At 52.5% G+C, this 8773-nt stretch overlaps 1 protein-coding gene across 1 annotated transcript in view; it reads left to right on the top strand.

The window, feature by feature from the left end:
* Window positions 1-297: 297 nt before the first annotated feature.
* LOC122547651 (potassium channel subfamily K member 2-like) overlaps window positions 298-8773 on the top strand; it is a gene marked incomplete at its 3' end in the record, with an annotated part of 13610 nt that continues 5134 nt past the window's right edge. The window contains exons 1-3 of the mRNA XM_043686248.1: window positions 298-580; window positions 6337-6497; window positions 8013-8199. Coding sequence (XP_043542183.1) covers window positions 298-580; window positions 6337-6497; window positions 8013-8199 — 631 coding nt within the window. The remainder of the gene's footprint in view (window positions 581-6336; window positions 6498-8012; window positions 8200-8773) is intronic.

Below are 8773 nucleotides of genomic sequence, written 5' to 3'. Positions count from 1 at the left end.
TGCGTGTGCAAGCGTGTATGTGTGTGCGCGTATGTGTGTGAACGCTTGTGTGTGTGCATGCGTGAGCGTGTAGGTGTGCGTGCGTGAGCATGTATGTGTGTGTGAGAGCGCGAGTGTGTGTGCATGCGCACGTGTGAGAGTGTGCGTGCATGAGCATGTATGTGTGTGAGCGTGCGCGTGAGAGTGTGCGTGCATGTGTGTGTGTATGTGCGCATGTATGTGTGCGTGCGCGAGTGTGTGTATGAGCGCGCGTGCATGTGTATGTGTGTGTGAGCGAGCGTGTATGTGCAAGTGTGTATGTGTGTGCGAGCGCGTGTGCAGAGCGCGTATGTGTGTGAGAGCGCGTATGTGTGTGAGAGCGCGTATGTGTGTGAGAGCGCGTATGTGTGTGAGAGCGCGTATGTGTGTGAGAGCGCGTATGTGTGTGAGAGCGCGTATGTGTGTGAGAGCGCGTATGTGTGTGAGAGCGCGTATGTGTGTGAGAGCGCGTATGTGTGTGAGAGCGCGTATGTGTGTGAGAGCGCGTATGTGTGTGAGAGCGCGTATGTGTGTGAGAGCGCGTGTATGTGTGTGAGCGCACGTATGTGTGTGAGCGCACGTGTGAGTGTGCCTGCACGCATGTGAGAGTGTGTGTGCACGAGCGTATACGTGAGTGTGTGTGCGCGAGCGTGTATGTGTGCATGCATGAGCGTGTATGTGTGTGTGAGAGTGTGCATGCGTGAGTGTGTATGTGTTTGTGACTGCGTGTGCATGCGCGAGCATGTATATGTGTGCGAGCGTGCGTGAGTGTGCTTGCACGCATATGAGGGTGTGCGTTCGTGAGTCTGTATGAGTGTGCGTGCCCGCGTGTGAGTGTGCGTGCCCGCGTGTGAGTGTGCGTGCCCGCGTGTGAGAATGTGCACGTGTGTGCGTGCGTGCACGAGCGTGTCTGTGTGTGAGCGCGTGTGTGTGCGTGCCCGCGTGAATGAGTGCACGTGAGCGTGCGTGTGTGTGCGCGAGCGTGTATGTGTATGAGAGTGTGCGTGCGCGCATTTGAGAGTGTGCCTGCACGCGTGTGAGAGTGTGCATGCGTGAGCGTGTATGTGAGTGTGCATATGCGAGCGTGTACGTGTGCGTGCGTGAGCGTGCACGTGAGAGTGCGCGTGCGTGAGCGTGTATGTGTTTGTGAGTGCGTGTGCGTGTGAGTGTGCGTGCATGAGCATGTATGCGTGCGTTTGTAAGCATGTATGTGTGTGTGATCGTGTGTGTGCGCGCCCACGAGTGTACATGCCCGCGCGTGTGTGTGCGTGCGCACATGTGTGTGCCTGCACGCGTGAGAGTGTACGTGTGCACATGTGAGAGTTTGTGCGTGCGCAAGCGTGTATGTGTGTCTGCATGTGTGTGTGAACGCTTGTGTGTGTGAATGTGTGAGCGTGTAGGTTTGCGAGCGTGAGCATGTGTGTGTGAGAGCGCGTGCATGAGCATGTATGTGTGTGAGCGTGTGCGTGAGAGTGTGCGTGCACGTGTGTGTGTATGTGCGCATGTATGTGTGTACGTGCGTGAGCATGTATGTGTGCGTGCGCGAGTGTGTGTGTGAGCGCGCGTGAGTATGAGCGCGCATGCATGTGTGTGTGTGAGCGAGCGTGTATGTGCACGTGTGCAAGTGTGTATGTGTGTGTGAGCGCGTGTGCATGTGAGGGTGTGCACGCGTGAGCCTGTGTTTGTGTGTATATGTGTGTGTGTATGTGCCAGTGTGTGAGAGTGTGTATGTGTGTGAGAGTGAGTGTGTGTTTGAGAGCGCACGTGTGAGTGTGCCTGCGTGTGTGAGTGTGCCTGCACGCATGTGAGAGTGCGCGTGCACGAGTGTGTATGTGAGTGTGTGCGCGCGAGCGTGTATGTGTGCGTGCATGAGCGTGTACATGTGTGTTAGCGTGTGCGTGTGAGAGTGTGCATGTGTGTGTGTGCCTGCACGCGTGTAAGAGTGTGCATGCGTGTGCATGTATGTGAGTGTGCATACACGAGCGTGTATGTGTGCATGCGTGAGCGTGTGCGCGTGTGAGTGTGCGTGCATGAGCATGTATGCGTGCGTGCGTGTGTGCGTGCGCGTGCCCATGTGAGTGTGCGTGCCCGCGTGTGAGAATGTGCCTGCGTGTGAGTGTGCGTGCGCGAGCATGTATGTGTGTGTGTGTGCGTGCGTGAGTGTGCATGCCGCGTGTGAGTGTGCATGCGCGCGTGTGAGAGTGTGCATGCGTGAGCGTGTATATGTGCATGCGCGCGAGATTGTGGGTGCCCGCATGTGAGTGTGCGTGCCCGCGTGTGACTGTGTACATGTGTGCGTGCACAAGTGTGTGTGTGCGCGTGCGTGTGAAATGTGTGCATGCACGAGCATGTATGTGTGTGTACGTGTCAACGCGCGCATGAGTGTGTGTGTATGAGTGTGTGTGTGAGCGTGAGTATGTGTGAGTGTTCGTGCGCAAGCGTGTGTGTGTGGGTGTACGCGTGCGAGAGTGTGTATGCACATATGCGCGTGTGTGTGCGTGCGTGTGAGAGTGTGCGTGCGTGCATGTGAGTGTATGTGTGCGTGCGCAAGTGTGTGTGAGCACGTGTGAGCGTGTGTGAAATGTTTTTGTGAAGTCATACAGATGTACAATCCAACTGCTCACACAGGATACAGGGTTGGGCTGGTCCGGCCTGAGCTGAGGAGAAACATCCTGAGCCAGGGAATGGGGACCGTGTGGGATTCTCTAACCACAGGAAGCGGGTGGGCCAGAATCAGTGAATGTTTCAGGAAGGGGTTTGATACAGTCCTTTGGAAGGGAGGAATGGGTATGGAGGAGGGGGTGGGCACAGGGAACAGAATTGGATGATCACCTGCGAGCCTACTGAATGGGGGTGGGGTAGCAGGTTTGAGGGGCCGAATGGCCACCTCCTGTTTTCCAAGTTTGTGAATAATTTTTTTTTTTTTTGCGTCTCTTGTGTGGGTTTATTTTTGAGAAATTAACCGGGAGGTGAGGGTCACAGAGCATCAGGGAGAGGGAGGAAAAACTTTGGGAAATCTTTCAGACAGCGTGTTATTTGGCCAGTGTGAAATGCTGAAGATTTGTTCTCTCCTACAGCGAGGGCGGCCTTTTTCGAGAGGTCGCTCTGCAGAACGGGAGGTGAAACGCGAGACGCACGGTCTGTTTTATTGAGGACCGGCAGGTGGACACCGAGGTGGTTGTAAAATTCGGAATCGCTTCCTGACGCGTGGAGGGATCTGGGGAGGGAGCTGTGTGAGACCAACAGAGGACACACAGACAGCACGAGACACCAGTGTAATCCAACCGGAACTGAGGTAACACGTTCAATGGTGTTCCCTTCACTGAATCTCCCCCCCCCCCCCACTATTAACCACAGCAGCTACAAGATGAGGTCAGAGGCTGGGAATCCTGCAGCGAGTAACTCCCCCCAAAGTCGACAAGTCAGGAGGGCAAGGCACAAGTCAGGAGTGTGCTAGAATACTCCCCGCCTACTCCAACAATGTTCAAGAAGCTCAACACCATCCAGGACAAAACGGATTCCGCCTCCCTCTCAATCTAACTCAGACCTTCATCACTCACTCTGTCATTGAGACTCCTCCGACATCACCTTCCAAACCCACCACCACTACCACCCTGAAGGACAGGGGCAAAAGAGGCAGGAAAGAACACCACCTCCTGCAAGTTCCCCTCCAAGCCTCTCCTCAACACATACTGCATCCTGACTTGGAACAATGTCAGGCATGAAGGGATGTAAGGAGATTGCAGGATAGGTTGAATAACAGTCAGAAATCTGGCAGATGGGGCACGAGTTGGCAGGTACTTAAGTAGGAAAGATTTAGAGGGATATGGGCCAAAAGCTAGCAAGTGGAACTAGTTGAGCTTAGGAAGCCTGATTGGCATGAATGAGTTAGACTGAAGGGTGTGTTTCCATGCTGTATAACTTCAGAATGCCATGGTGCAGAGGGATTTGGGTGCTCTAGTGCATTAGTCACTGAAGGTTAGTCTACGGCTAATGTACATGATAAGGAATACTCAAAGGATGCTAACCTTTATTACAAGAGGAATTGAACATAAAAGGAAGGATATGAAATCTCAGTTATCCAAAGCACACTACTGAACAACACAAGGGGTTTCCCAGGAGTCAGTGACAGGTTGCTGAGATGTTCTACCAGCTCCAGCTTTGTACCTGTCCTCCAAGGATTAAGGAGGCCATTTCTCATTCCAGAAACAAATCTTGGTGCTCTGTCTGCATCCGCTCCACATGAATCCAGGAGTAGGAGTTGGCCATTCAGCCCCTCACGGTTCTGTATGAGCACGGTTGATCTCAGCTTGGATTCACTTCCCAATTTCCTACCCTCACTCTTTAACCCACTACTAATTATAACTCTGTCTATCTCCCCCTTAAATTTATTCAGTGTCTCATCACCCACTGCATCCTGTTGGTGGGGGGCGGGCTGAAGTGAAATCCACAGCTTCATGACCCTTTAGAAACACAGGAGTAGGCCATTCAGTCCTTCAAGCCTGCTCTGGCTGATCACCCAACTCCTACTCACACTTCTCCTTCAAATCCTTTGATTGCTTCAGCTACAGCCAGCTCCTTTGCAATTGCCTGCAATGTTTTGCCCACAACTGCTTCCTTGGCAGAAAACATTCACAGGCTCACCACTCTCTGGGAGAAGACGTTTCTCCTCAGCTTGGCCCTAAAATGGTTAACCCGCTTTGAGCGAAGTCATTCCTCCTTATCTCTGGCCACATGCAGCTTTTGTGGAATTTGATCAGGTGCCCAGTCTGCACCTCTCCAGGTCTCCGTGTCAAGTTCCACAGGAGACACACTGCAGCAACTCACCTAAAGACCCTCAGGCAGCACCTTCCAAACCCACGGCCACTTCCATCCAGAAGGACAAGGGGACAGCAGGTACAGGGGAACACCACCCCCCTGCAAGTTCCCCTCCGAGCCCCTCACCATCCCGACTGGGAAATATATCGCCATTCCCTCAGTGTGGCTGGGTCAGAATCCAGGAATTCCCTCCCTAAGGGGCCCTGTACCCACAGCACACGGACTGCAGCGGGTCAAGCTCACCCCCATCTGCTCAATGGGGCAACTAGGGACGGGGCGATAAATACTGGGCCCAGCCAGTGATGCCCATGTCCCATGGGTGAATTAACAAGAAGCCAATCAGGATCCTGTTGCTGGCTAAATCTGACTGTGTGCACTTATCCAAGTGCCACGCCATCTACAGACAATCTCCTCCACTGCTGGATGAAGCAGCTGTGTAAACACCACACACACTGAGAGTCAGTAACTTACAGTTATAGAGTCCTACAGTGTGGAAACACACCCTATGGTACAACCAATCCGTGCCAAACATAACCCCAAACTAAACTAATCCCCGCTGCCTGCTCCTGGCCCAGATCCCTCTAAACCCTTTCCTATTCATGTCCTTATCCAAATATCTTCTCAACGTTGTAACTGTACCCTCAATCCACCACGAACCACCCTTTGAGTGGTTTGAGTACATTTGTAGCTCAGGTTGAGGTTCTGGATGTAGGGTTGCTCGCTGAGCTGGAGGGTCCACTCTCCGATGTTTCGTCACCGTACCAGGTAACATCATCAGTGAGCCTCCGAATGAAGCACTCCGACCGAAGAACAGGAAATGACATCACCATAAAAAATGATGTCACCACAGGAAATGGCATCACCAACCAAGGAAACCTAAACTTAGAAATAGAAAGTGGGCTACACCACCAGTGCTTCATTCGGGGGCTCACTGATGATGTTACCGCAGATGGTGACGAAACGTCTGAAAACGAACCTTCCAGCTCAGCGAGCAAACCTACATCCGGAACGAACCACCCTCTGTGTAAAAAAAATCCCCCGCGTGTTTTGTTTTAAAACTGTCTCCTCTCACCTTAAAAAATGCGTCCCCTAATCTTGAAATCCCTCACCCCAGGGAAAAGGTATCTACCATTAACTCTACCTCATGATTTTATGAACCTCTATAAGGTCACCCCTCAACCTCCTACGCTCCAGTGAAAACAGGCCCAGCCTGTCCAGCCTCTCCTTTATAACTCAAACCTTTCTTACCCGGCAACATTCCTGGTAAATCTCTTCCGACCCCTCTCCAGCTTAAATAACATCCTTCCCTTAACGGGGAGACCGGACACAGCAGTTCAGAAGAGGCCTCAGCAACTTGCTGTGAACAAGAGCAGCAATTCCGTCCAGGGTTTTTGGTTTCTGGAAGAATTGTTACATCCTGTTGTGAGTCTGCAATTGAAGATATGGAGCTACACACTCCATAACCCTCCACCCTGATTTCTCTGGTTCCCCAATATCCAGGTTTCGGGAACATCTCGCCCAAGACGGAAGGGGGGAAGATTTTCTGCATTATCTACGCCCTGGTCGGTATTCCGATGTTTGGCTTTCTCCTAGCCGGAGTAGGTGACCAGCTGGGATCCGCCCTGGGCCAGCTGATTGGGAAAGTCGAAGATATTTTCCTCGTGAGTTTTATTGAGAAACTAGATAGTACCATCCTTTGTCCCCCTCCCCCCCCTCTGCCCCCTGCTGGTCTCTTAGCTCCACACACCCTCATCACCTTACATCCCCCCCTGACCTTTCCCCTTCACACATTTATCCAATTTTACCCCCATCAACTCATCAACACCCTGTCGGAGAAGGTACTCTGTGGGTTGTAGATGTTGCTCCTGAACTCAGATATCGGTTGGGACTTTTTCTTCCCCTGGAGCGTGGGAGAAAGGGGTGAGCTTATAGAGGTGTACAAAATCATCAGAGGCATAGATAACGTAGAATGCAGACAGTTTTTCTCATAGTCCAAAGGGGAGTCCAAAATCAGAGGGGATAGGTTTAAGGTGAGAGGGGAGAGATACAAAAGTGTCCAGAAGGGGGCAATTTTTTTCACACAGAAGGTGGTGAGTGTCTGGAACAGGGCTGCCAGAGGTAGTGATGGAAGCGAGTACAATTTTGTCATTTAAGTAGCATTTAGACAGGTTCATGGATGGGATAGGTATGGAGGGATATGGACCAAATACTGGCAAATGGGACTAATTTAATTGTACAAAAATGGGCGGCATGGGCGAGTTGGGCCGAAGGGCCTGTTTTCATGCTGTACACCTCTTGACTTAATCCTCATTTAAAGTCGTGGTTGGCGTCTTTAATTGAAACAACTTTAAATGAATCATAGGTTCCCATAGGGATCAGTGTAAGAGCCAGGGATGGGTTCCTGTGAACATTCTTTAGCCCGGGAGAAAAAAATGCGCAAGTTGAAATACTGACACAAAATTAGGCAGCGCTCTGCATTCATAACAGAATTTACATATAAAATTGAATATTTCACTAAATGCCAAATAATTAAACTGAAATGCGGTGTATCCTGAAAAATATTTCTGTTCGATTGACCAGACTCCATCTAGTGGCCAAGGAGAGTCAGTGTGGGGAAGGGGTTGCACTGCTACACTCCTGCCACTAGTGGGAGATATTCTGCACCATGTTCTGATTGGTGCCAGTGGAATGGAGTGGCTGGGGGCAAGAAGAGAAGGCAGGAGGCTAGATCAAGACAGGGGCAGATGTAGGCAAGGTTTACGAGGGCAGACTGGTCGGTGTTTAGTGGCATATATCAGAATATGACCCTCCGACAGTGCCCACTCCCTCAGCACTGACCCTCCGACAGTGCCCACTCCCTCAGCACTGACCCTCCGACAGTGCCCACTGCCTCAGCACTGACCCTCCGACAGTGCCCGCTCTCTCTCAGCACTGACCCTCCGACAGTGCCCACACCCTCAGCAATGACCCTCCGACAGTGCCCACTCCCTCAGCAATGACCCTCCGACAGTGCCCACTCCCTCAGCACTTGACCCTCCGACAGTGCCCACTCCCTCAGCACTGACCCTCCGACAGTGCCCACTCCCTCAGTGTTTGTTGTCATGGTGAGTTGGGAGACTGTAAAATGTTCCGATTCTGTCCTGCCGCTGCCTGAACGCTCTCGACCTTTTTTCCAGCGATGGAAGGTGTCCCCGACTCTCATCCGGGTTCTCTCCACCCTGCTCTTCATCCTGATTGGCTGCCTGATCTTTGTCTTCTGCCCTGTGCTGGTTTTCCGTTGGATGGAGGATTGGCCGCTCCTGGACTCCGCCTACTTTGTCGTGGTCACCCTGACGACCATCGGGTTCGGGGATTACGTGGCAGGTGAGGGCAGGGCAGGGTGGGGGCACGTTGGCACCAAGGATGGGGGGGGGGGTGCGCAATGGGCCCAGGGATCTCCGGGCTGAAGGGACCAAGTTGGCGTGGCCCGGGGACAGGGTGGGCGTGCGGTCACCATTCTGCCGAAAGCTGTTGACTCTTTCTCACCGAGTCCCAGCATGCTCCTGGGCCGAGGCCAGAGTTCAGAGGTCAAAGAGCACCTCCAAACCTTGACCCCCCCCGATAGTCTGGCCCAATGACCCCTCAGAATCAGTCGAGTGAACCTTCTTCGAACTGCATTCTTCTTGCGACCAGGACCGTCCACACGATACGCTGAATATCGTATAACCAACACCTAATGGCAGAGACGTCTTCCCTTTTATATTCTATTCCCCTCTCTTTCAACACCAAGGGTCCATTCTCTCCCCTACTCACTCCCTGGACCTGTATTCTAACTCTCTATGCTGCAGGACACCCAGATCCCTCTGCAATGCAACGTTCTGCCACCACGTGGGCGGCACGGTGGCACAGTGGTTAGCACTGCTGCCTCACAGCGCCAGAGACCTGGGTTCAATTCCCG

Source organism: Chiloscyllium plagiosum, unplaced genomic scaffold (genome assembly GCF_004010195.1).
Source record: "Chiloscyllium plagiosum isolate BGI_BamShark_2017 unplaced genomic scaffold, ASM401019v2 scaf_3400, whole genome shotgun sequence".
Taxonomy (NCBI): domain Eukaryota; kingdom Metazoa; phylum Chordata; class Chondrichthyes; order Orectolobiformes; family Hemiscylliidae; genus Chiloscyllium; species Chiloscyllium plagiosum.
This window is presented reverse-complemented; position numbering and strand designations above follow the sequence as displayed.